Genomic DNA, 25,552 nt, shown 5'->3' on the forward strand with positions numbered 1-25,552 from the left:
TCGAGTATCAAGTCTGGTCGAGCTCACACAACACAGGTAATACCAACTTGAAGGAGACAGCAAACATCAATCATACCTACTATCTACGGCATCTCCGTCTCGCTCTTGTACCAATCTATAATCTCTTCATCTCCAACATCCAAGGAACCATCATTACCCTCCCGTTGCAAATCCCTAACAGTTTTCACAGTCCAGCTCTCAAGCACACCAAACCTCTCCCGCAAACCCTCCAGCAACAACCGCGCTTGTCTCGTCGCCGAACTCTCCGAGCACTCCCTATACGACTCCGCAAACAAATCGCCGTCATCGTCGCTATCATCGTCATCGCTATCACCGGGATAACCAACACCTTCCCCTTCTCCCCCTTCTCCGTCGCTATCAAGGTTGGAAGCCCAAGGATTACCCAGTTGCTCCGGATTCACATTCCCCGATCTCTCGAAATTGGCATTCGAGTTTACACAACCCTCCTCCTCGTCATCCGATAACTCATACTCCCTTTCTGCATTTTGATGGCGCTGGCGCCGCGTCTCCCTAACATGCGATTCCTTGACCAGGAAAGTAGAAAATCTATTCCTCGATTCATATCGCGGCGGTAAAAGGACACGCCCACCGTCTCCATCGTAAACCCAAACGGGTGTAGCTATCCGGCCCGGTACCCAATCTCCCATCCACTCGCCGGTGCGGTTTCGCCCTTCTACTGTTCCATCGGCGCGCATTTCGTGTTCGAAAACGAGGCCTTCGCGCATATGGATTTCGCGCTGGTAGTGTGGTCTTTTGTCGATCTTCTTGATACGCTCTCCGTTTTTGTCTTTCTTGTAGCCCAGGAACCTTTTTCTGCTTTTGGGGTCGGAGGGGTCGTGCTCGGGGTCGCTGAGTGGTTCGTAGACGTGGTCTCGCGTTTTAGTGGTCTTGAGGATGGTGGAGACGGGGGTGTCGAAGGATGTGGGCCAGTTGAAACTTGTTTCTAGACTGCCGTGGTGGGTTTTGTGGTCGGCTGGGAGGAGGTTCATGGTCAGTGGGTTTTTGCTGTATTCGGTTTCTTTCTCCGCTTTCATTTCCTCGTACGCCGTCTCGTCGATGCTCCATGTTATCGGCTGCATCCTACGGGCTCTTTCGAGTCGGATATCGAGCTTACGCTCGGCTTTTCTGCGACACCGTTCTTCGACTTCGTTGGTATCGATCTGCTTCCTTTTTCTGCGGGGAAATCGCTCTTCGAGGTGGCGATGGCGATGTTCGTAGCTTGGTGTGGTTTGTGGTATGGTACCACGAGGCGGCTGGCTATATCGATGCGCATCCTGAGGGGCAACGACGGCGGGGATGCGCTTACGATACCCGAGACGAGCCTGCTGGTACAGGGCGATCATGTTCCACATCCAACCGTTGTAGATACCTTGGAAGGGCTGGTTGTGGTATTCGATGTCTGTTCGGTTCGTGCTTTCTTGATCCGGAGTACCCACGGGGGCATCTTTGGCTTTGGCTTTGCCTTTAGCCTTTTTGGGAGCCTTTTCTCCTGGCTTTTCGCTTTCTCCTCTAGCTCCTTCGTTCGGTGTCTCTAGTGAAACGGGGCCCTTTTTGCTAGTTGGAACCTCCGAGTATATCTTGCCGGGTACGTAGTATCTCCTATTCCACACGTTTTGGTAGTATAAAAAGTCTTCCCACGCTTGTAGCGCGTGTCGATATTCAACAAACTTCCTCCACGTCTCATGCTTCTTGTGTAGTTCTGAGCAATTCTTCCTCTCCGCAATCACAGATTCTTCCATCACCGCCCGATGTACAGGATCATGGATCTCCCCCGTCTCTACATCAGTCTCTTGTTCAAACGGTTGCCATCTGTCCCAAGCTTCTTTCTCGTATTCGTCGATCTTGTCCCTAATGTCTGGATCTCGAGCCTGCGCAACGGCTTCATTCAGCCATTTCAGCAGCGCAGCCTTGGTTTCGACCATCCATGCATTGAACTCTGCCGGCGTAGATGGGTTGGACCAATTTTCTCGGAGAGTGGGATTAACGAGTAAAACTTGCGGAGTTGTGGCCGCAGCCGCAGCTTCGGCAGTCGCCTTCTCCGTTAACCTTGCGCTCCTTCGGGGCTCAGGCGAAGCCATCGCGTCAAGCACTTCTTGGAGTCGCGTTCTGAAGTTGTGTGGGGTTAATTGTGTATGGCGACGAGTCTTTCGAGTCTCGAGGACGGCAACGGCGATGTGTCTGTTTTCAAGGTCACAGCCTTTGCTTTGTCCCATTATGTCAACTTTCGGTACTTTCTGATACTCGGGGGCTTTATCTGCAACAAAGAGATAGTTCACGTATCGCACGAACGTGATCGCAACGAGTCGTAGCGCGGAATGGAATTCATTGTTATCACTAGCAGTGGACCGACCAATCCGGCAATCTCATGGGTCACGCCTTTACATCCTGTACCGCCGCTCAAAGTCTTTGCTCTGCGACCCGACACAACATCTTCTCTAGCACACGTAACTCTCTTAGAATCTTCGTTCATGTGCTCCGCCCCCAAACACCATCCCAACCAAGCACGTGGTTTCTTATTTTTTTATTGGAAAGACAGAGAGAAACGGGGAAGACGGGTATTCGTGAAGAGAAAATGTAAATGTTGACATTAAACCCGTTGTGTATAACACGGCCATCCATTCTCTTGCCACCCGTGGCAGAGAAGAAGCCCAAGAAGACATAAGTCCCTCTCTCTATATCTCGAGAGTAGGCGTGGTACTGGTCTCGAATACCAGATTGTATGAGTATATACACTGTACACCAACATCAACATGCCCTCCCTCGAACCTTCACCTTCCCCCCCTTCATTCCAGATCCCATCCCCCATCAGCGTCTATCAAAGAGCCCAGCCTAAGAGCCCCCCGCCGCATTACTACTAACCGTCCTCTTCCACCCTCCCCACCCCCATCCTCCCCCCGTCCCCGCTGCCGGTTCTTTAGGAACAGGACTAGGCGTCACAGCCGGCGTTTGGGTAGGCGTCGCAAAGGGACTTCCTGACATCGGTGATCCGTTCCCACTATACCCCCCTCCCCCTCCTCCATTCGCTCCACCGCTACTCATAACACGCTTCATCCCCTCAAACCTACTCCTCATTTCCTCGAGTTCCTGTCTCGCGACCGCCTCCGCCGTTTTGGCGTTTACAAGTTCCAACAGAAGAGCTTCGCTGTCCGCGGGTGTGTTGTTTTCAGTCGCGAGTACCGATTGTGTAGCCAGTGAACTGCTTCGTTTGGAAAACGGGACCGGCGGCGCGGGGGAGTTGTAATAACCCCTTTCGCTCTTCTGGCTATTCGTTCTACCCAGCCGTAATTCCCTTAACCCGCTCGTGTTGATGGAATCACTCGTTGTAGAACGCGATAGTGTGGGCGGTGTATCAGGCGCATTCCCACCACTATGATCCACGCCCGTCCAACTCGCAGCCGCAGACTGTTTCCGCGCATTCTGCCTTAGTTCTTGGATGTTTTTCTCGAGGCGCTGGTTTTGGTTGTAGCTATCTTGCAACCTGTGTCTCGTATCCTTCAGCGCGTCACGTGCGATTTGCAATTCTGCGTCGCGGTCCGAAAGATCACGCGCCAGGGCATTGGCGCGCAGGGTCTCGTTCGCGAGTTGCTCCTTCGTGCGGGACAGATTGTCGCGGAGGAGGGCTTTTGTTTCGAACATGGAGGAGGCGCGATGGTGGAGGGTGGCGGCTGGAAACCGGCTTTCGAGCGTTTCAACAATTTCAGAGGCTTCTTCTGTTAGTTCGGGGGTGGGGGCGTCATCAGAGGAGGGAGGCAGCGTGGTCGCGGAGGTTATTGTTGTGCGGCGGCGGGAGGAACGGGTTGAGGGTGCGGCGAGGGTGGTGGTCTTTTTGCGGACTTTGTCGACGACGGTGCGGACGATGCGGTGGTCTTCTTTGCGGTCTTCGCGCTGCTTTTGGAGGGCGGCTTCGAGTTCGCTGTTTTGGCGTTGCAGTTGGCTTACGGACATGAGGAGTTGCTCGATCTGATAGTGCAGGTCCCGGTCTTTGGACGATGCGCCCATGGCCATGGAGCCGTGTCCCGACTTCACCGACAGCGCGTCGCCATTCGAGGCGCGCGAAATATCAGTCATGGCTGTACTCTGTGTCGCAGCAGAAGCATCCGATTCGGCAGTAGAGTTGAGTGTCGAGGCAAGACTCTGCTTGGACGCCGAGCGCCTGAGGAAACTAACAGGGCGTGAAGGCGCGGAGAGACCCGGGCTGAGTGAAACGGACTTGGTCGAAGAGTTGGACGGACCCCACAGACGGCCCAGGAACGACGTGGCAGATTTCTGGACTTGCTGCTTGGACGAATCCTTCTCCTGGGCCTCCTTGTACTGCTGCTCCAATCCCTGCAACCTTTCGCGCGTCACGTCGTTTGTGAAACCAACGAAATCACCGACCAATTCATCCGCCGACCCCGCGTTCCGCCCGTATGGGTCCCAGAGTTGGCGCCCCAAAAGCAACTGCATTACGTCCTCGAACTCACTCAGGGACAGCAGCTTTTGCTCGTTGCGCTTCATTAGCGCGAGGGCTACCCGCATGATCGTCTCGGATGCGCCCTCGGCAAATAGTACGTCGTAGATGCGAAACAACATGGGTAGCGGACATGTGACAGCGAAGAAAGACAGGAACCATTGCGATAGATATGCGGACTGCACTTCAAGATCGTCGAGATGTTGGGCTAGCTGAGGCATGTGTTGGTGGAGCAGCTTCTGGAACTGGAAGATGCGCAGATGGAGGCCGGAGAGGTCCGGCAGGAAACATGAGCGTAGATCGTAGTCTTCCATGAGCCTGGTGTTGTTAGTCGCTGACGTTGTGAGGGAAGTGCGATGACGTACCTCACGAGCACGCAAAAGGCTTCCTTGTCGCCCATCTGCATGAGCAGCGGGCCAACGAGGAAACCAAGACCCTGGCAGTAGCCAATCTTGTGGTCATACAAACTGAAGCACTTGAGCACGCGGCCAAGCATCTTCTGCCCCTCGCCTTCAGGGTCCTTGAACATCTCCACACCGGGGAAACTGCGTCCCAAGTCCTTGTTGATGATGTTCTCGTATGGGCTCGACTCTCCGCACAGCGAGTCATATTGGTCCTCGATCAGCTTCTCTCTCGAGCCAGCTGCACTCTGCCAGACGACGCCCCGCAGCGGCGCTGGTATGCCTCCCCGAATCTTATTCAGGCAGAGCGTGGGCAATCTGTGAACGGTTTGTGGGTAGTCGCGTACGAGGGCAGCCCAGAACTCGAGTTCGGTCATGGGGGGCGGGGAGGGCAGCTGGGAGAAGCGCATGGTGGAGGTGTCATCCGCCACGAGGCGCTTGAGCTGGTTGAAGGAGGGGGGCCGGGACTGGCTGCGGGCGCGGGCGACCTTCATGTTGGACTTTGAGTTTGAGAGGATGGCTTCGTTCTCCTGCTCTAGTCGGGCGAGCAGCAGGGCCATGGCCTAGTTATGTTAGTATTAGTTGTTCACACAGGGGCCGTCTACACACCTCCTCCTCGCCCTCGGGCTCCTGTTCTTCCTTTTTCTCTAGCTCAGCCCAGTCGACCTCTTCGCTTTTTCCCGAGCCATTGCTAGTACGGCGCCCCCTGCAGTCTGGCGCTGCTGTCTTGGGGGAGACGGGTGCGTCGGTGTCCCGCACTGAGATGGTAGGGCTGGTTGGGGCGGGTGTGTCGACGCTGGATTGGCTGGCGCGGTGTCCGAAGGCATTGCGGATTTCCGTTGAGTTGGTTCGTGATGATGCTCTTCGCTCCTCAACTATAATCTCTGGCCGCATCACCGATTCCCTCGCGCCTTCCTCTTCCTCTGGGGTTCTGCCGTCCGTCTCGGAGAGGGGCACTGTGACCATCGAGTCTGTCGGCAGCGGCGAGCTGTCCACGTGTGACCTGGGCGCGCGCTCGACGGCTTCTTCTTTCACCTCCATGGTGATGCTTCCGCTGGACATGTTTGCTGTCTTCACGGTGGTGGTTCGATATGACGGAGCGGAAATTTGCTCTCCGCCGCGGCAGGTAAGCAGACCTGTTTACCTGGGGCGCTCGGTTCGGTGGTGCTGGTGTAGAGCGTGTTTCACTTGAGTGGAATTAGTATGCTGGCGCCGGCTTGAGTCGTGCACGCTGTGACTCTCTGGGTATTACTCTGCAGGCGGCATTCATGCAACAGAAGAAAGTCAGAGCGACGGCGCAACAGCTCACGGCAGCACGAAAAGAGCGCGACGGACCGCAAAAGAGGGAATGATTTCCCCAACGGCCTCGAAAGGAGCATCAAGGAGGCCCTGGACTAGGCCCGCAGCCGGCTAGCCCTCTTGGTCAGGGTCCACACTCGCCTTTGCTGCTTAATTTACGGCGGGACCAGCTGCTGCCCCTGGCCCCGCATCCCACCTACACCGACCTCACCTCCGCCTTTCCTATGGATCGAGCCCTTGATGCCACTGATTGCGCGACCAAGCGCTGATGTCACGACGCTGCCACTGGCAGCTGTCACAGCCATGCACGCGCAAATGGCGTGCACGAGGAACACGCGACGTAAACATGCGCGCCCACGCTAATTTTGGCGCCGGAGCCAATCATCGGCGCTGACACTCCGCATCCTCCTCACCAAGACCTCCCTCCCTCCAACCCCCTCCGTCCGCATCGAGCGATTGTTCCCTCTTGAGTCGGCAGCGTCCTCCGTCGTGCTTGGCATCGCTTAACCGGGACGGGTGGTAATAGTACCTCAACACCTCCAGGGATTAACAAGAGACTACTCGAGTGCCCCTGCAGACCGCCTCTTGCTACGGCACAGTTGCTCCACACGAACTGCCCATCTTTTCCGTCTCTCGCGCCGAACTAGATGTACTCGCGTAGTCTGAGTTCTGGATCGCGACGATCAGTGGTATTCTCCGCTGATGCTCGTCTACAGTTATCTCCGTCAATGACTACCGTGATCGAAACCTTCATATACCTGTGCGAATGTCGTCGACCATGATATCTGCGGCTACAGCGCTGCTGGACGAGGTAGATCTCGATTTCACACCGCCGATATGCGAAAATCCCGGTCTTGCATTCCTACATGTTTTGTTCATGTTCCATACAATGACGGAAGAATGTGCTCCCAAAAGTTTGATTTTGATTACCATGCCGCAAGATAAGTGACCCCTCAACAAGGTTTCGTGTCTTTTGAGTGAAGCTCATCACGATCTATCCCGAGAACGATCACGCGAAGGTAGGCTCCCAAGAAACAATGAGTGTATGGTCCCGCTCGTGCTGTATTGCACTTTGCTAAGAACAATCTTCAGATAAGTTCACGTGAGAATCATCACATCCGGCTGACATTAGCAAGCTCGTGTTCTTCACAAACCGCCCTCATCCCGGAAAAGATAAAAGATGTGTATCGCGCAGAGATGTCACAATCTTTCCTTCTCAAGCGACTCACCATTGAAATTTGGACCTATATAAACCATACAGAAAACCACAAAGCGCTCTTTTCGCATCTTGATGTATTATCTTTCCGCGAGTACCATCACTGGGCCGAAACAGTGCTTCGAATTATACAATGACTGATAAACGGTCTCCTTCACTATGTCGTTCTTTTCGGATAGAAGCTTTGACCATCATTGGAACTGGCTACACTGTGTTTTACACCTTCACAAGGGTCTGGAAACAACTCGTGAATGGCCCACAGCAAGAAGCTAGGCTTCTATCATTCTGGTCAATCCTCTGGTTACTTTATACCCCGCTCCCCATCCGTTGGTTTCTAAGTTCATACCCGCTGCTCAGATCATCAACTGCAACGATCCACCACCCAGTACCGTCAAGATGCCTCCGAAGCGAAAGGGAGACGCCGTTACAACCCCAAAGCCCGCGAAGAAAGCCAAGACCGGCGGCACTCCTACGCGCACATCACCGCGCAACAAGACCAGCGATAGTGAGACACCACCTGCAACGAGTACCGGCAAGAAGCCGAGGAAGCCGGCACATCCCGGATCAAAAGCAGTCAAGGCCCCAGACGAAGACGCCAACTTCGAATGGGAGATTCTAGAGGGTGACAAGCGCTCGACGCTCGTCGTCGGTGCCCCTCAACCAAAACGACTGACACTCAGGTTCCACCATAGACACGACAACAACGAGAAAGATCGAACATTTGAGTACGACAGGAAGGCAGCTAAAAACATCGACTGGAACAACAAGGACCACATCAGAGACATCAACAAGTGGCGCAACCAAATCTTCGTCCAAAATATGAAGTTCCCGCCCAAGGTTACCCACACACCATGGACTCCGTTCGAGACCGCGTACTTGGAACTATTCCATGAAAAGCTTCTAGAAGCTGCCACTGGGAAGACAAACACCTTCGTGGCGCCTCACAACGAGCTCATATTCGAGGCTTTCAACGATTACTTCGAGGGTCGGACCGATATCCGAGACAAGAGCGGCAAACCAATGGAAGAAGCTCTGGGTACTAGGCCTCTGAACGGATTGACTTCGTACCTAAACCGTGCTGGTACCAAGATCCGTGGCCTGCGAGATCGTATGAGCGCGCTGAAACCTAAGCTCAAGAAGAGCAAGAAGGATGATACATGGATGCCTTCCATCACGGATGACGAGATCGAGCAGTATATCAAAGGAGATTGGGAGCCCGCTGTCGATTCTGCTCCTGCTGCGGCTGATGATGAGGGTGAAGAACAGGATGTAGATCAAGCTGAGGGAGAAGACGAAGAGCAAACTCAGGAAGAAGACGAAGAGCAAGCTAAGGAAGATGACGAAGAGCAAGCTGAGGAAGAAGACGACGGTAATGACTCCGACACTTCTACTCTTACCACACCACCTGACACCGACGAAGAACTCGAAAGCATGGAGATTCTTGAGCGCGAACAACAGGCTAAACGTCTGATAGTCAAGCTTAAGCTTAAACCCAGCACAGCTAGCAAGTTTCCAGGAAGCAAACGTCCAACCACCAAGCCTACGATAGCCAAGCCCACGACAACCAAGCCTACAGTCACCAAGCCTACGACGACCAAGCCTACAACCAGCAATCCCGCATCAAACACGCGGAGTACTAGTAAGGCCACCTCGGGCAGGTCAAGCGCCCGTTCTTCCTCGCCACCTCCCCCAGAGAAAAGCACCAAGAAGACGACTTCCTCCAAGAAGACGATGACTGATCCACCGAAAGCGACAGAACCGTCCGAGCCGAAGTCGAAGCCGCGAGTCGTTAAGCCCGTTGAGACAGAACCAATACCCACCCATCCAGACGTCATAGCCTCTCTCAAGGCCAAGGGCTACACATGGACCGAACTACCCGCGACCAATGAAGAGGCAATCAAGGCACATCAGGAAGCGCAGAACGCGAAGCCTTCTCAGAACACATGGATCGACGGCGCAGTCGAAGCTCTCAAGGATAGGACCAAGAGGCAGACTAGCCCAGGCTTCGACCACGAGTTCTTCAACAAGGACGTACAACACGAGTACGAAAACAAGGGCGCTATGATCAACGTCGAAGACTGGCACAAGAAGTCCGCGCGTAGAGATGGAGCGGCCGCAGTCACTGCCTTGCTCAACACCGTTGATATACCGCCCCTCGGCTATACGGGCGACATACGCGCTCTTCACAAGAACAGACTGTTCTCGGAAGACGAACTGGCCTTAGCTGATGCACGCGACGCTGCTATCTCACAAAAGCACGAAGCAGTTGAGCGCGCACGCCAGTTGAAGATCGCAAAGGAGTCTGCCACAAGTGCTTCGAAAAGGGAGATGCATGAGCAGGCTGCGCGAAAGCAGAAGAGTGTATGGGACGATCCGGAAATCACGGATGATTCGGGTGAGGAGTCTTTGGACGATGCGGCGGATGATGAAGCACGGAAGGGGAACTGAGGCGAGCGCTCTGAGCGACTGAGACGGAGATGGAGAGGTGGAAAGGGGGTGAGGTTGCGTTGGTAAGGGATTTGATGGTGTGAAGAGGGTACGCGATGGCAAGGAATCGCAATGGGGGTGGAAACGGTGAGGTGAGAATCAAGCTTCGCTGTGGGCTTGTAGCTCAAAGCCACTTGTGAACCTACCAACCCAGCGGTCTGCGTCCCGACACATGAACGTAACGGCTCATTACGCTCGCTACACAACATTCATCAACCCTCGCAACATCTCCCAATCCAACCCCCCACACACCACACCCCCTCCCCCCATCATCAACCCCCCCTCTCCACCTCCCTACACCTCTTAACCCCCGCCCTCGCCTCCGCCACCCCCTCGCCAAACCCAATCTTCTTCGCCAACCCCGCCGCCTCCTCATACTTCCTCCTCGCCTCCCCAATCTTCCCTTCCATTTCCAAGAACTCGCCGAGATTATGCGTCGCGACGGCACAGCCCATGTCGCACTCTTCGTTCCTTTCAGAAGAAGAAGACTTGATCTGGGCGGAGAGGGCGAGGGCGCGTTCGGCCCATTGCCGTGCTTGGTCGATGGCGAGGGAGCGCGGCGCGGAGTTTGTGACGGGGAAGGAGGTGGGGTCGGAGGAGAGGGTTATTGCGTTGGAGGAGGAGGGGGATGGGGGGGTTTGTTGGGCGAGGCAGGTGGATATGTTGTTCACTGGGGTGCGTTAGTGGAGATGGATGGGAAGGGGTGTGGGGACGTACTTAGGACGACGCTGTGACATGAGGTTGGTGGACAGAGTTGGAGGGCTTTGACGAAGAGGGGGGTGGCGAGGTAGTGCGAGTCGAACTGTTCGTAGTGTGTTCCGAGGGCTGAGTTGTGTTAGAATGGCATACGCGGTATTCGGCCATCTAGCTGCCTACCTTCGAGTACACCGCCCATCTCGTCGTTGGTGAGCCAAGGCCCCTCGCCGTTCTTGACACCGTCCTTCTCCCGCCTTTGTTGTTCCTTGAGTGCGCTCTCCACAGCCTCGACCAGTCGCTTCTCTCCGTTCTCAGGCTCGTTGACATATCTCACGTCGTAAAGCTGGCCCAGCTTCAGATTAATCTGCACCATGTTCTTCTTCACCCTGCTCCTATTCCCGTTTGTCCAATGCTTATCCGAAAACTCGTCGACCCATTTCTGGCAATCATTGCGCATAATCTCCAGCACGTCGATAGCCAAGCTGTAGTATCCCGCATCCTCAAACAGCGCAGCGATGGTGTACTTGACGCCCATGATCTCGTCGCTGAAGGGATCCATGCCCATCTCGTCGGCGAGGGCGAGCGCCTGGCGAAAGTGTTTGTTGGCTTCGCGGATGTCGAGCCATTGGCCGCGGCTGTAGAAGAGGGCTCTGCGCAGCTTCTTTGCGACGGGCTCGGGGAAGTTGTGGTAGGGCTTGATGATGACGTTCTTGTAGTACCACGGTATGTACAAGACGCAGATGCCGGCCACGAGGGCAATGGAGCCAATCGCAAAGGGGAACAGCACGGGGCTCTTGTGGTATTGCTCCCGGAACTGCTCCCGCATCGTCGAGCCATAGCGCCGCCCCAGGTGCTGCTGTACTGGCCGCCGGCATCGTGTCAGCGGGGTTTGCGCTTCGCAGCGTGCGATTGCGCTCGTTCGGGGCACGGCGCGGGGGGCCGTCCTGCTCAACATGGTGCGCCGGGCAAAGGCAAAAAGATGTGGGCGATGGCATCTGACATCTGGTGGAGCGAGTGCATGACGGAACGAACTTTTAGTGCCCGTCGCGTGCGTTCCGCGTAGGGCTGAGGCTCGTCATGACGTAGCCAATCACCAACGCGCCGCATCGCGTTGCCCTAGACCTCGCAACAATGCACTGAACCTCTTTAATTATGTGTGGAAGGTATGCGCTGGCCTTGGTGAGTAGTTACAGTCACGTGGAATACAATGCGACAGCTGACAAAGATACAAGAGGCCTTCGGAGGTCCGCCAGCAGCTCGAACAGTCGCAGATGCCAGTCGAAGAGGCACCCGACGACGACAGCAACGTGCGCCAAAGCTACAACTTCGCCCCAGGCTATCATGGGCTTGTATACCGAGCGGACGGTCCCGAGACTGGCGGCCAGGAGGAAGGCGCGACGGAAGATACCAAATACAAACTGCAGTCTATGCAATGGGGTAGGCACATCCACCTATGACCTCGTACGTCACTGACAGCATGCGACAGGTCTCGTACCGTTCTGGACGAAGCGCAATCCCGACTACGGCTCCAAGATGAAGACGATCAACTGCCGCGACGACTCGCTCTTCGAAGACCGCGGCATGTGGACGACCATGAAGAAGAAGAAGCGCTGCATCATCGTGGCACAGGGCTTCTATGAGTGGCTGAAGAAGAACGGGGGCAAGGAGAAACTGCCACACTTTACCAAGCGCAAGGACGGCCAGCTCATGTGCTTCGCTGGGCTATGGGACTGTGTGCAGTTCGAGGACTCGAGCGAGAAGCTCTACACCTACACCGTCATCACCACCGACTCGAACAAGCAGCTCAGCTTTCTGCACGACCGCATGCCCGTCATCTTCGATAACGGCTCAGATGCCATCCGTACCTGGCTGGACCCGACGCGCACAGAGTGGAGCACAGAACTGCAGTCGCTGTTAAAACCATACGAGGGTGAGTTGGAGTGCTACCCGGTCAGCAAAGACGTAGGCAAAGTCGGCAACAACTCGCCGTCCTTTCTCGTGCCAATCAACAGCGCAGCCAACAAGAACAACATTGCCAATTTCTTCGGCAACCAACGAAAAGCTGGCGAGACCAAAGCGGAAGAGCAATCTGTCGGCAAAGCACAGCATGATCTGGAAGGCTCACCAGACGAGAAAGACAAGATCAAAGTCGAGCACGACGTTGATGAGACGCGTGACACAACAGACCGCGTGGGAGGTACCGAAGATAACGCGCCATTGCCTATCCCAGCGACGTCGCCAAAAGGCATCAAGCGAGAGCACGACGACGCGACTGATGGCACCGCAGAGTCTGAGCCACAGCACAAGCGCAACAAACCGACCGCGTCTGTCTCGCCTGCCAAAAGCCCTGCGAAGAAGTCAACACCCGCGAAGAAGCAAGGTACCAGAAGCGCCACGAGTAACGGCAGCGCAGCAAAGACGTCCAAGGCGGATGGTTCGCGGAAGATCACATCCTTTTTCAGCAACAAGTGACCGCAAGAATTTGCTTCCAGTATCCTGGGCCCGGCAAGAGCGACGTCGGGACATTACATGCTGGAACATGTTTCCGAGCACCATCCAGAGCATTAGGTGGTTTGGCGGTGAAGAATGAGGTCCGTTTAGGCTTCCTGCCTTGTGCGCTATGCCGTCCGACCTATAGTCCGGGGGCAAGCCGCAGCGCAGATACACGCGTGCGCGGAGATGCGGTCGTGGAGATGTACATGGTGGAGGGTTTGAGAGGAAAGCCCTTGCGGAGTGAGCATGTCCGCGGTCGCAGATGGGCGCAAACATAGAAGTACCGTCCTTGCCCCGCGCTAATGGTGGCGGGGACGGGCGAGGGGCCATCTAGCGGCCGTCGAAACCTCCAAAACACTACCAATCCTGCCTGCTGGAGCTTTCAACGCCCTGCGCAACACATCCGGGACGCGTTCCTCCAATGCTTATCCCTGCATGGCCCGAAGATGCGGCGACTTGACTCAATCTACTGAACGCCCTCTTGGCCTTACCCTGCTTGCACCATGTGATCAAATATCAGCTGTCGTCCAAAAAGTAGAACACCAACACCCTAATCATTGCCTTCCGCTCGCTTTCGTATTGAGGAAGCCCTTGTCTAGCAATCTCCCGCTCACTAGCATTGATGCCAAGACTTGTCGCTTCCGCGTTCAACCCTAGCCGTTCGCGTTCCTGACACGATGAACTCCAACATGGCGTCTTTGATGGACCTTGTGTCCCAAAACCAACCCAAATTCCAAACACACCAAGCCCTTGTTCTCGTTGGACTCCAGAACGACTTTGTGACATCAGAAGGACGACTTCCCGTTGACACCCAGACGGGCTTTCTGGAGCGCATCCAGACTTTGATTCCGAAATTCAGAGAGCTCAGCGGCAATGTCATTTGGGTCCAGACGCTGTACGAAGCCGATCGCATCGCGACTGGCGCCGACACGGGTGCGGGAGACACGCTTGTCGTAGAAGGGCTGCTCGACGGCGAGGAAAACAACAATGAAGCTGAGGAAGAGTTAGCCAAGGAAGCAGCGTCGCTGCCAGCGCCCTCCAGATCCTCAAAACACAAGGAACGCGCGCTAGCCCTGCTGAAACGCGTGTCAGCACGACGCAAGACGCTGCCAAAGGAAGTCGCAAAAGCCAAGGCTGAAGAAGACGAGGAGCTGTTCCTGTTGAAGAGCGAGAAGAGAACGCCAGCATGCGTGCCCGACACGCGTGGCGCCGAGTTTGCAGATGCTATCGCGAAGCAGATCGAGCTGCCTGCAGACGTTGTGATACAAACGACCAATTACTCCGCCTTCCAGGGCACCGACATGCTCATAACACTGCGCGCAAGACTCATTACCGAACTCTTCATCTGCGGATGCATCACCAATGTTTCTGTGCTGGCGACTGTCATCGATGCAGCGCGGCATGGTGTCAAGATTCATGTTATAGAAGACTGCTTGGGCTTCCGCAGGGAAAACCGACACGAACTGGCGCTGAAGCGCATGGAAGATTTCTTCAGCACGTATTTGGTCAACAGTGAAGAGATACTCAAGGAGGATACGACGATAATTGCGACAAAGACAACAGCGCCTGCGGATGGCGCGAAGAGCGAGCAGACTATGGAGGAGCGTATGGCTAAATTGTCTCTCGCAAGGGACATCATAGAGAAGAGGGCTGCACAGGGTGCTGCAGGTGCCGCGGAAGATAAGACAGAAGGGGACAAGCCGGAACTTGTCAAGTCGAAGGTTCGAATGAGGAAGAATAGGAAGAGCAAGAAGAAAGCGAAGGACAGAGAAGCATCAAAGGAAGATGGTGAAGAGGCGAATGGCGAGCCGAGCACGACGGCGAACCAGGTTACGAAAGATCCATCTCCGCCAATCACTACGGCACCGACAGTCATACCACAGTCCGCATCGGCTGAGCCTCAACGAATGTCCAAGATTGCAAAAGCTGGGAGTGTTGCAGATTTGCGGCAGAAGGATAGCAAGCAGCATATGCTGAAGAATGCTAGCTCAGTACCTGCATTGTCCGCGAAAGCTGGTGATGAGAAGGAGAAGAACAGATTGACTGAACTCTCGGATCGCGTGCGCATGTCACTCACTAGGGCACCAAAGTCTGAGTCGGGGTCTGAGTCAAAGAGAGGGTCCATCAGTTCTGCAAAGCCTGCACCAACCACCCCGAAGCAAGACGACAGGGAAATCAAGCTACCGACTGTAGAAGCTGCACGGCCAGAACAACCTCCTGTCAGCACGCCAGAAGCCAGTTCGCCATCATCAACAAAGACACCTACAAAAGCCGCAACGATGGGTAAGCCGCCCAAGTTGCAGTCACTCGCAACGTTCCCCGTCCTAGGGCCTGGCGATCACATTGCAGAAGGCGACTCACGCATCATCCACGATTTCTTCCCCGCCGACTACTTCCACCCAACCGAACCAGCAAAACCACTCAAAGACACCATCTTCACCCAACTCTACAACGAAGTACGATGGCAAAAGATGCTCCACCAACAAGGCGAAGTACCCCGTCTAGTATGCTGCCAGGGCGCCTTCGGCGACGACGGCTCCATGCCCGTATACCGGCACCCATCCGACCAAACCCTGCCCCTGCTGCGCTTCTCCCCCAAAGTCCACGTCATACGAAAGCGCGCCGAGGCGCTCGTCGGCCACCCATTAAACCACGTGCTAATCCAACTCTACCGCTCCGGCAACGACTTCATCTCCGAGCACTCGGACAAGACGCTCGACATCGCAAAAGGCTCCTCCATCGTCAACGTAAGCTTCGGTTCGCAACGCACCATGCGGCTCCGCACCAAGAAAGCGCCGTCAACCTCAAAACCAGAAGATACTGAAAGTAGTACTACGGAGCGCTCAACCCAGCGCGTCCACCTCCCCCATAACTCCATGTTCACCCTCGGCCTGCTCTCAAACGCAAAATGGCTCCACGGCATCCAGCCCGACAAGCGCCTCCCCGCCTCTCGCGACGAAAAGGAAAACGCATATGGAGGCATACGCATCAGTCTGACGTTCCGCCACATAGCCACGTACCTCGATTGCCGCAGCACCATCATCTGGGGCCAAGGCGCGACGTCGAAAACGCAACGCGACGCCGCAGACATCATCGCCAACGACGAGTCCGAGACGAAACGCCTCATCACTGCGTTCAGCCGCGAGAATCACAATGTGGAGTTTGAGTGGGAGAAGTGGTATGGCGAGGGCTTTGATGTTTTGCACCTCCATGAGCCACCGCCGGGTGACGATACGCCGCTGCTTTTCCTGTCGAATGACAGTGTGCAGAATGATCAAGTGCTTATCTGTCTAGCGGAAGCGAAAGTGCCGTATACGGTTGTTGAAGCACCGGATCTGGATTCGTCGTTTGAACGGGACAGACAGATTGTGTTCCGGGATGTCGACGTCCAACATTCGGAGATTCACACGCCGATGGGTATATTACTGTACTTGGATCGGTATTATCCGTGCGATAAAAGCCACTCTGCGAATTTGGCGAGCGCGAATGCGTTTCCTATCATACTATTAGCAGAGGAGATTTTGGGGGTTTGGCGGAATCAGCATAACCCGCGGAGAAGTGGAGGAACCGAGGGGAGTGGAGAAATACGGGGGGATACTACTCCTACTTCTACTCCTACTACTTCTACTCCTACTCCTCCTACTCCTACTACCACCACCACCAACCCCGCCTTACAGAACCTCCTAGCGCGTCTAGAAGAAACTGTAGAGAGGAACGGAGGGCCGTTTGTAGCGGGGAGTAGGTTTAGTGTTGCGGATGCGTTTGTTTGGCCGGTTGTACATGGGTTGGTTGGGGAGTGGGAGGGCTGGTGGGTGGGTGGGAGTGGGATGGGTGGTGGTGGGAAAGATGAGGGTGGTGAGGTGAGATTTGCCAAGTTGGATGAGTGGTATCGCGGGTGTTGGAAGAGGAAGGCGTGTGTTAAGAAGGTGGCGGAGAGGTTGGCTGTGTCGGGGAAGGGGAAGGTTGGCGGGGAGGAGGGGAAGGAGTAGGAAGGCAAGCTTGTGGGAGAGAAAGGGAAGGAGAAAGGCTAGGTGATGTGGGAAGTTGAATATGTAGTGCGATTGCATGGTAGGTGTTGGACATGGGCTGTCTCGTATTCCCATTGAACCCCCTTGACGTCTAGGTCGTTTATTAACTACCCTTTCGGCTACCAAAACCATCATTCTTGCTCAAATCCAAGCCATCAAGGAAACTCAAAAGTAACCTTTTTCCCACTCCCTTTCTTCGTCTCTACCTTCGCTACCACTTCCTTCCCCCCTTCTTCCCCTCCAACCCCAAACGCCCCAACCCACCTCTCCGCAACCATAACCGCATGTCCCCACCTCACCCTCTTCCACCCCCCTTTCCTAAACTCATACAGAAGAATATGGCCTAGAGTATGTATATCCCGCCTCGCCCTCGTTAGTGCCTCCGTCGTTGTCCTTCTTCCACCACCCATCCCCATCCCCATTCCCCTACTCATTCCCCTACTTATCCCCCTACCCATCCCACCCCCCTCCAAACTCGGCATCATACAAAGCGCATCCTTCAACCTCTCTTTGTTCCGCATGAAGATGTTCTGCTGACTCAGATCACGAGAAGGACAAGAAGACGGAGGTGGATGCATATACCCCGCCGCCAACCCATAAATCCCCCAACCGAAAGACTCCTGTGGTAAATCACCTCTACACAGAATCTCCTCCAAGACAGCGATGGAACTGTCCCAGAGGAGCGTAAACAAGTCTAGATCGTCTTTTGTAGAACTTGGGGGTTGCGCGCTATAAGTACTGTCTTGGGCGGCGGCGAGGGAGAGGGCGAGGGATGTGAGGGTTGGCGTGGAGGGGGAAGCGGGGAACGGTGGTTTGGTTGGTCTGGATGGTTTTGGGGAGCGGGTGAAGACTGATGTGGCGGGGAGGGTGGTGTAGGGCCCGTGACGGGTGATTAGGGCTTTGGTGTGGGAGAGGAGGTGGATGAAGCGGGTGGTGTTTGTCATGTGGATGGCGGAGGCGAGGATTTCTTTGTTGGGTGGGAGGATGGGTAGCGAGTCGTCTCTTGGCGGAGGATGGTTGTGAGACGGATTGGGGATGGCGGAGGTGAGGATGGCTTCGTTGGGTGGGAGGACGGGTGGTTCGCCGTTTAATGTGGGAGTACGATCGCGAGTCTGGCTGGAGGTTTCTGTCGATGGTGTGGGGTTCTCGGCCATACCGTGATCAGTATGGCTACTTGGTGTGAATACACTAGTGCTGCTCATGTACGATAATGTAGCTGAACAGGTACTGTTGAGATTGTGATGGTAAAGCGAAGTCTCGCGGGTGAGACTGAGAGCTCAGGAGCGGTGGGTGGAGATACAATTGTGGATGACGTGAATGACAGCCAGCGTTGGTGAAGGTGTTTCGCCCAGGTGACGCAACGCTCCAGCAATGCTCTCACGCTTTCTTCTGACGACTGATCCAGTGACGGTGTATCGCGTGTCTGTCAGAGCGTCGCGACATGATGAATTGATGAGACAACATAGCCTTTGTGCTTCTGTGTATTTGTTGTCTGCGACCTGTCTTTGAAGCGTTTCAGGTGAGACTATCACCAACTTGCGCAACTGAGATGGCGGAGAGACATCGGGTACTCCATCTGGACGCTCACTCAGGTACGCGAAACTTGCCAAGGCTCAAAATACTCCCGCGAGTGAAACTATGCCTCAAGCTATCGCGCAGTTGCAGCCTCGGAGGTGCCTCAGGAAGCCTTGCAGGGCCTTCATATTGCTGTTGAACCGTGACAGTGTGTATAATCTGACCTTCTGGAGTTTCCGGGACATCTTCATCTGTGACGACAATTTTCGGCGGGGACAGGTTCTCTTCCAGGTCTATGTCGTGAGGTCCATGGATCTGTATGGTCGTCATATTGCCAGGTATCGTAGGCACCAGATCGGAAGGGCTCAGGCTACGGCGATATCCGCGGCGGTGTTTTCGTTTGCGACCGCCTTCTTCGGAAGGATAGTAGTTGCGGCCGCGTTCTTCACGAGGTGCGTCGGCTAGACCCATCTTCCATAGACAGTGGCGGACGAGCGGACGGAGTGTCGCGATGCTTCCTGCGGTGATGCCGATGCCAGGTTCGATAGTGCTCCATAAGGCGACGTCGGTGGTAGCATACAAGAAATCGGGGCCTTGGACGAGGGTGTGAATGTACGCCATACGGATGGCAGTACCGGTGCTTCCGATTGCTGCGAATGCAAGGATACCGGCAACCAATAGCTTTGTCTTGGTTCTCATCTCTAAGCCCCAAACGATGAAGAAAGGAAGCAAGCCGAATGCCCAGTCAGCCATTGCGTTGATGGTGGCGAGGGCATAAGTAATCCCCAGAGTTGGCCCGTTGTGTATGCATCTGTCTGAGGCGGGATGCACGTTCCAAAAGTCCGAAACTATATCCATTAGCGAATGCGACAACGAGCGCTTGATTGATGCTCACTTGGAATGCATTGAAGCAAAACTAGAAAGAAGTAAACGAGACCGCAGAGTACAGTTCCTAGCATGAGTATCCGGATGGCCCAGATATGCCAGCGCTCGATCGCGACCCGCAGGTAGAAGTAGCCGATGGCAAACTTGAGCAGACAGTTCGCTATCACGTAGAACAGCTCGCACAGGTACCAAAACTGTATCGAGTCAGCTGTCAGATAATGCGATGAGAGCGTTGGACTGACCAAGAGTGCTGTCTTCGCATCGCTATCACTCAACTCCCATCGATGGCGACCAGTTCCATGCATCGCAGCAATGATCTGACATGGAAGATATACGGTGAACGTCAACTCCAAGCTTGATCAGCATAATCTCCGATTGAACACGAGACGCGACAACTTACTAGTGCCGCAACCATGTACGAGTCATCTTTTCCCCATGTCTTCATCAGTACCGCGCGCACGTAGATCCGTAGGAGAACAGTCGTCCATGTGAGCACAAAGAACAGTGCAGCGACGGCAAACACTTCGGGACTGCGGTCGTCTTTGCTCATGTCGGAGATGCTTTCCGGCTATTGAAGCTTGGTTGTCTTTCCGTTATAGCAATGCGATCTCTCATAGCTACCTACAGTCGTTCATCCGAATTATTGTTGGCCGTATCCTACGCGTTGGAAAACTTCATCGACAAACAAACAGGGTGCCGAGGAAGGCTCCAATATTATCAGACCCTGGAGCATAGGGACCGTTGATAGTCGTGCCAGGCGCGTAGTCTCCGAAACTGGCCAGAAGCACTGCCGCGCAAGACCAGTGGAAGCCAACGACCCACTATTGAAGATCGCGTTCTTAACCGAGTCATGAACGATGTGCCGGGCGGTCTATTCGTTGCGAAAGAGCGGTAACTTCGATGGCGGCCTGTTAGCATGCATACCTCAGCTGCCAACCTCAACACGGAGGCATCTCCTCAGGACGCGCCACACGGTTAATGTCATGCAAGTAACTTTTGACATGTTCGGTCGAGACATGAACTGCCGGAAGACTAGGTGGTAGATCTGCAGATTGACTTTGTGCAGACATCATCTGTACCGACAGGAGGGCCAACCGTTGAGATGCGGAGGGAGACTCCTAGCGGCGGCTTCAGGCTGGGAATCGTGATACACGGCATGCGCTGCCACGGCCAAGGCAAAGACCCGAATCCGAAAGCCGTGATGGCCCAACGCGGGTTGAAGCAGTCTAATGTTTTGGAGTTGTGGTTAGGCGGGTCTGGGCAGGACGGCGATTGCCGTGCCGCGGTAGATCGGCACAGGGATACCCGTTGAGCGAAAGGGTTAACCTGGCCTGGCCACATGGCAGTGCGGTACGCCATCTCTCAATTTTGTAATCTACTCGTCATTGTCACCGTGATCTCCAGAATGGCAACGCGACTTTGACGTTTTGAGGAGCGAAGAGCGAGTGGTTCGGCATCGCAAGCGCAGACACCGCAGTTCCCCATCCCGCCAGCCGTTACGCCATGTCTTAGGGCCGATTGCGTGCTGTCCTAGCCACGAGGACAGACCCTATTATCGACACTGCGATTGTTCACCCTTTCCTCACAGCTTGCCAACGCTCTGGCGGAGCCGGCCGCCTATTCTCAGCACGGGTTGCGACTGATCATGGTATCACAAACTTCCAGGACGCGTTACTCACATTCTACCTGGGGAGGCTCATGTCTTCTCCCTGATTGATCCGCAGGCAATCTTTAACTAACAGGCAATCCATTCATTCTCTCGGTGACATTGTGATTTGTAGCAATGGCTTGTCGGACAGGTAAGCCAGGTTGCAGATGCCGGCAAACTGCTTGCGTCGGGTAGAGACATCGAATTGCTGTCTTGGGCACAGTCGCACACCCGCGAATATATTGGAACACAACCGTTCGGATCTCAGCATTTCACATTTCCTTCCAAGCCGTATCTCAATCATCTCTTTTTGTATAGTAGCTACACCAAGGAAGTTCATCACCGCGATCCGAATCCGACGATTTCGTTGTTATTTGTTTGTCGATATGGCCACCCAAGCTTATAATACTTGCGCACTTCCGGAGGGTCTTCGTTACTATCTCCTTCGTGGCACCGTCATGGTACCACTGGTACCAGTAGACCAGCTCCCATTCCAACTACAAGGAATCCCGCGTCAGTTGACCCATCGCCAGATCTCAGACGGAGCCTGGAAGCTTTGCTCAGAGACGGACGAGAATCCTTCGCCTCTCCTGATCCAAGCGCCCACATCCAGCAGCTTCTCGCCTCGCTCCACACCGACGACGCAGTCACGATACTTGGCACCAGACCACCATGTACGTGCGGAGCCGCAGACGATGCCCGTGAGCGACAATCGTACTCCTCGATCATGTCATCAACTTCCAGCTATCGTCAACTCTCCAGAGCCACCTCGCCCAACACCTCATGCTACTCCTGAACGCCCGTCCTCGCTCACTGACACCTTCGCCTCCATCTACCAGAAAGATGCGCAGCGCCTCGGATACCGCGTGCCACACCCATCCGGCATCGAGCCCGATCCATCCAAGAAAGAGTACTGCACACACTGGATTAAGACAGGGGAGTGTGACTGGACAGCCATCGGGTGCAAGTTCAAGCACGAGATGCCCGGCATCGAGAAGCTACGTGAACTGGGTTTCGTTAGAGGCATACCGAAATGGTGGAAGGAGAAGTCGGCTATCGGTCCCAGGCCGCCTACCTGGATGCAGCGAAGGCTAGCAGCGAACGAGGACGCAGACCATGATGGTGCGATGCCGGAAGCAAGAGTGTTTCCAGACCCTTCGACGTTTCGAACGAGGAAGAGTGAAGAGCGTGATCTGCTGGGGGACGACGTGCAGCAGCCGCGTGGTATTCTCAAGAGGAGCACATCTCCGAGACCGGCTGCATCGGAACAATTGACTTCTCCACCAGCGCCAGCCCCGCAATCGCTTCGTCGTGCTAGCCAAGTATCAGATCTGCTCATCGATCTTGACGATACTCCTGCGCCTCCACCTAGCCCTAAGTCATCTCGCACTTCAGTAGCCAGTTCGGGATCCAGTGAGGTGCAGATCCCCTCCAGTCGCCCCTCTACCTCGCCACCTTCGTCGCCTAGTATCGAGTGTAAGACCTCGTCACCGATCGATCGCAAACCACCCCCAAAGGCTGTCGCTACCAAGAAAACATCAAACAAAGACGCCACCACCCGGCGCCACTCCCAGCTCTCATGGGCCTCTGACACCGAAGACGACACCCCCATCCCCACCAGGCCATACCCCAAACCCCCTCGACCAGCTCAACAACGACGTAGACCCGCTCCTCGCGGCGATAGCAGACGCGCGGCCACAACCTCCACGACACCGACCAAGCATTCCGGTCTTGCAGCTTCTAAGCACGCCACTAATGATCACGCTGTGATCAACAGTGCGAGCCACGGCAAGAACACGAACCGTAAGATTCACGGTAGACCTGTGGAAGATGTTGGCACACCAGAGTTACATGCCAAGATTGAGCAGCTGCGGAGGGAGGCGCATCAGAAGGAGAGGGTGAGGAAGGGTACTGTGATGGCGGTGCCTGCAGCTGGCAGACGGACAGCTGTGTGAGTGGAAGAGGTGTGCGGCGGTAGTGTGTGATGAGGCGTGGGCACATGCTGTGTGACGATGTTCGGCACGAGGCGGTAGGTGATGAGTGTTTTGTACGAAAGGCGAAAAATTGGGGGTGTAGTGGTAGTATAGCTGTATCGGATGAGTGTTTTGCTCAAAAGTGCCTGCCTCTACTTTCTTTAACATAGACTTAGGCGTTGTTGTTCTTTGACGGATTCAGTTCTACAACAAGCCCTTGTGTTTGCCATACTTCTCTCTCCGGGGGGGACCTGATTGGATCGATACATACGCAGTTCTACGACCACATTTGTCTGACATGACGTTCAAATGCATCATTCGAGACACTGCGCGTGCGTTCATCGCCGAAACGGGTCGGACTGAACCACCCTTTCACTGCTCATCAATCCGTCCCCCTGAGCGAGGCACCAGTCCCAAAGCGCACTGACGCGCTTCTTCCGCGCCTTCTACCCTCTACATAATGCCCTCCACACTTTCAGACCCACTCCACGCTTGCTGCACCTCGATTGAGATCGCTCAACCGCAAGCTTGGCGCAAACAAACCGCCCGCAGAATCACTATGACGGAGCACACGCTCTCCTCAACTACCGCCAACAGCGCCTACCGCAAGTTGCAAATGAAGGCTACCGCAGTGGAGACGCCAGTTCCAGTCGTTCAAGACGCCATGTTCTTCACACTGCTGAACCTCGACGTACGCATGAGCATCTACGACTTTCTGTATGGATGTCTTCCCCCATTACGATACAAGAATCCCCGGACGCCTGGACTTGGGCCTGGTATGATACTGGCTTGTAAGCAGGCAAATTTGGTATGTTCTTGCCGTCATCTTGTACAACGAAAAGTTTGAACACCGTCTACCTTTCCTCGGATGAGGTACTGTCAAACCAGTGTATGCGGTGAGCTAGGCTAACATGTCACAGGAGCTTTCGGAAGCAGCGGCTCGCCATCTGAAGAAGCATCTCGATAGATTTTCCCAGAGGTTCAAGAAAGAGCATGGGCATGCGATCAAGTTGTTCGGCCGCATACCGCTTCATCAGGGGTGGGAGGCGCTGCGGACCATCACACTCACACTGGATATCGACTACTTCGCTGAGGCTCTAGCAGAGATTGCAATGATACCCGAAGCTGAGAAGAATAATTGGCGTCGTGGAGAAGTTTTAGAGAAGCTCGAGCTGCACGTTGATACAGAGAGGAACGGCAAAATCCCACGGTGGCGCGCACTCCTGCTTCATCCATTCGATAAAGTCACACTACTCATCACCGACGCATCCCGGGACAAAGACAGTGATAAGACCGTTCAGCTTGAAAAGTACAGCCACGTTGTCGACATATTGCGAGACAGCCTCGCAGACATGGGCGACCAAATCGCCTACGACTGGCTCATGTTTCAAGACGCGCTAGACTGGGATGCCATATGTGATCAAGACGACGAAGATCTACCAGCTCCTAAGCGCGAATGGTACAAGACCGCAGAGCTGTTCCGCTTCGCGCGCGTGCAGTACAAGCGGCTTAGCGATGGGGTCTGGAGAGAGGAAGTCGAGGCAGCAGGTCTGCTGGGAAACAAGACCCGCCGCCGTATCCAGACCAAACAAATAAACTTCGCTTGGAACTTCCTGCCTACTACCACAATCGTCCCCAAGAAACTTGTTGGTAAGAGACACACCTATACCGCGGAACATGCGGAGGAAATGCGTAGGACAGATCAGCTCCGCGAGCTCAAGTACGAAAACCAATGGCCACACAAGTACGAAGTAGCTGCTGCGGATGGACTCATCGGCGAGATGGGCATCCGCCATCCCAAGCGCTGGGCCTTGGCGAGTGAAGAGTATTGCGAATCCTATGGTATGATGGAGCAGTTGAAAGAGGCAGAAGACGTAGAGAGCAAGGGGATTGGGATGGCGCTGTGGAAGGCGAAACCAAGGGCAAAGAAATCTGAGGCAGAAGAAGGGTTTGACGGAACTGCTGACGTAGAGGCTGAGAAGGAAATTGACGAGGATGTTCAGGAGGAAGTTAAGGAGGACGTTGTGAACTATATCGAGGAAGAGGTTGAAGATGAGGAAGATGATGACGAAGATAGCGATGAAGACGATGACGAAGACGATGAAGAAGATACAGACGAAGATAGCGAGGGCGAGGATGACAACGAAGAGGAAGATCAAGTTGAGATTGAGGACGAGGATGGGCCTGGCTTCCAGCCTGTGGTTTACGATCGGAGACAGACTAGGATCCCCGATTTCTGGAAGAAGTTATAGCGTACCAGGGCATGAAGATACGATGGTGGTGGTGGAACGCTTGCTACAGTCTTGACGGGTTTTCACAAAACAGAGTCCACAGGATTGGCTAGCTGGCTCGATACCAGATAAACAGTTTTCTCAATTGAACGAGTGTGCATATAACCACCGACCGCGGTAAATCCCTATTCCCCATTCTTCCCCCTAGT

At 54.7% G+C, this 25,552-nt stretch overlaps 9 protein-coding genes across 9 annotated transcripts; 5 read left to right on the forward strand and 4 right to left on the reverse strand.

The window, feature by feature from the left end:
* Positions 1-83: 83 nt before the first annotated feature.
* Positions 84-2,451, reverse strand: J4E93_009789 (uncharacterized protein; the record flags this gene model as incomplete). The annotated part of the gene is made up of 2 exons (XM_049347678.1): positions 84-2,355; positions 2,447-2,451. The coding sequence occupies 2 exons, from the start codon at positions 2,449-2,451 to the stop codon at positions 84-86; spliced, it is 2,277 nt and encodes a 758-aa protein (XP_049195179.1).
* A 399-nt stretch (positions 2,452-2,850) lies between these two features.
* On the reverse strand, positions 2,851-5,934 carry J4E93_009790 (uncharacterized protein; the record flags this gene model as incomplete). Its single annotated transcript, XM_049347679.1, has 3 exons — positions 2,851-4,789; positions 4,837-5,435; positions 5,482-5,934. The coding sequence occupies 3 exons, from the start codon at positions 5,932-5,934 to the stop codon at positions 2,851-2,853; spliced, it is 2,991 nt and encodes a 996-aa protein (XP_049195180.1).
* Positions 5,935-7,783: 1,849 nt separating this feature from the next.
* Positions 7,784-9,835, forward strand: J4E93_009791 (uncharacterized protein; the record flags this gene model as incomplete). Its single annotated transcript, XM_049347680.1, has 1 exon — positions 7,784-9,835. One exon carries the CDS (start codon positions 7,784-7,786, stop codon positions 9,833-9,835), a length of 2,052 nt encoding a protein of 683 aa, XP_049195181.1.
* A 311-nt stretch (positions 9,836-10,146) lies between these two features.
* Positions 10,147-11,525, reverse strand: J4E93_009792 (uncharacterized protein; the record flags this gene model as incomplete). The annotated part of the gene is made up of 3 exons (XM_049347681.1): positions 10,147-10,544; positions 10,592-10,699; positions 10,751-11,525. The coding sequence occupies 3 exons, from the start codon at positions 11,523-11,525 to the stop codon at positions 10,147-10,149; spliced, it is 1,281 nt and encodes a 426-aa protein (XP_049195182.1).
* Positions 11,526-11,841: 316 nt separating this feature from the next.
* On the forward strand, positions 11,842-13,042 carry J4E93_009793 (uncharacterized protein; the record flags this gene model as incomplete). Its single annotated transcript, XM_049347682.1, has 2 exons — positions 11,842-12,007; positions 12,057-13,042. 2 exons carry the CDS (start codon positions 11,842-11,844, stop codon positions 13,040-13,042), a joined length of 1,152 nt encoding a protein of 383 aa, XP_049195183.1.
* A 698-nt stretch (positions 13,043-13,740) lies between these two features.
* Positions 13,741-17,052, forward strand: J4E93_009794 (uncharacterized protein; the record flags this gene model as incomplete). The annotated part of the gene is made up of 2 exons (XM_049347683.1): positions 13,741-16,480; positions 16,574-17,052. The coding sequence occupies 2 exons, from the start codon at positions 13,741-13,743 to the stop codon at positions 17,050-17,052; spliced, it is 3,219 nt and encodes a 1,072-aa protein (XP_049195184.1).
* A 1,623-nt stretch (positions 17,053-18,675) lies between these two features.
* Positions 18,676-20,041, reverse strand: J4E93_009795 (uncharacterized protein; the record flags this gene model as incomplete). Its single annotated transcript, XM_049347684.1, has 3 exons — positions 18,676-19,454; positions 19,502-19,685; positions 19,892-20,041. 3 exons carry the CDS (start codon positions 20,039-20,041, stop codon positions 18,676-18,678), a joined length of 1,113 nt encoding a protein of 370 aa, XP_049195185.1.
* A 1,770-nt stretch (positions 20,042-21,811) lies between these two features.
* Positions 21,812-23,094, forward strand: J4E93_009796 (uncharacterized protein; the record flags this gene model as incomplete). Its single annotated transcript, XM_049347685.1, has 2 exons — positions 21,812-21,817; positions 21,904-23,094. 2 exons carry the CDS (start codon positions 21,812-21,814, stop codon positions 23,092-23,094), a joined length of 1,197 nt encoding a protein of 398 aa, XP_049195186.1.
* Positions 23,095-23,671: 577 nt separating this feature from the next.
* J4E93_009797 (uncharacterized protein) lies at positions 23,672-25,364 on the forward strand (the record flags this gene model as incomplete). Its single annotated transcript, XM_049347686.1, has 2 exons — positions 23,672-23,920; positions 24,033-25,364. The coding sequence occupies 2 exons, from the start codon at positions 23,672-23,674 to the stop codon at positions 25,362-25,364; spliced, it is 1,581 nt and encodes a 526-aa protein (XP_049195187.1).
* Between the last annotated feature and the right edge of the window lie 188 nt (positions 25,365-25,552).

The sequence above is a fragment of the Alternaria ventricosa genome, assembly GCF_023758065.1.
Source record: "Alternaria ventricosa strain BMP 2768 chromosome Unknown scaffold_24, whole genome shotgun sequence".
Taxonomy (NCBI): domain Eukaryota; kingdom Fungi; phylum Ascomycota; class Dothideomycetes; order Pleosporales; family Pleosporaceae; genus Alternaria; species Alternaria ventricosa.